Source organism: Nicotiana sylvestris, chromosome 9, assembly GCF_000393655.2.
Source record: "Nicotiana sylvestris chromosome 9, ASM39365v2, whole genome shotgun sequence".
NCBI classification, from domain to species: Eukaryota; Viridiplantae; Streptophyta; class Magnoliopsida; order Solanales; family Solanaceae; genus Nicotiana; species Nicotiana sylvestris.
This window is the reverse complement of record NC_091065.1, coordinates 127181436-127182056: the sequence shown is the minus strand read 5'-3', so window position 1 is coordinate 127182056 and position 621 is coordinate 127181436. Positions and strand designations below refer to the sequence as shown.

Below are 621 nucleotides of genomic sequence, written 5' to 3'. Positions count from 1 at the left end.
CTATTCAAACAACTGTGGGTACTTCTTTTTCATTTCATCCTCGGCTTCCCAAGTGGCTTCCTCAACTTGCTGGTTTCGCCATAACACTTTCACGGAGGCAATTTCCTTATTTCTCAATTTCTGAACTTGCCTATCAAGAATGGCAATTGGAACTTCTTCATACGATAGTTCATCATTAACCTCAATAGTTTAAACTGACACAATAGTGGACGAATCTCCTACGACCTTCTTCAACATAGACATATGGAAGACCGGATGTACCAATGACATCTCGGGTGGCATCTCGAGCTTGTATGCCACCTGACCAATCCTTTGAATGATTCTGTACGGTCCGACATACCTCGGACTTAATTTTCCTTTCTTTCCAAATCGCATGATACCCTTCATGGGGGAAACCTTCAAAAATACCCAATCATCCTCCTTGAACTCCAAGTCTCTGCGATGAACATCCGAATATGACTTTTGACGATTTTGAGCAGTTTTTAACCTCCCTTTAATAATCTTGACTTTCTCCATAGCCTGATGAACGAGATCCGGCCCTGTCAATTTAGCTTCTCCAACCTCGAACCACCCAATGAGAGGCCTACATCTCCTACCATACAATGCCTCAAATGGTGCCAT

The 621-nt window shown here is 42.8% G+C and overlaps 1 protein-coding gene across 1 annotated transcript; it reads right to left on the bottom strand.

The window, feature by feature from the left end:
- Positions 1-621, bottom strand: LOC138878195 (uncharacterized). The gene is made up of 2 exons (XM_070157861.1): positions 409-621; positions 1-180 (listed from the first exon to the last, which is right to left on the bottom strand). The coding sequence occupies exons 1-2, from the start codon at positions 619-621 to the stop codon at positions 1-3; spliced, it is 393 nt and encodes a 130-aa protein (XP_070013962.1).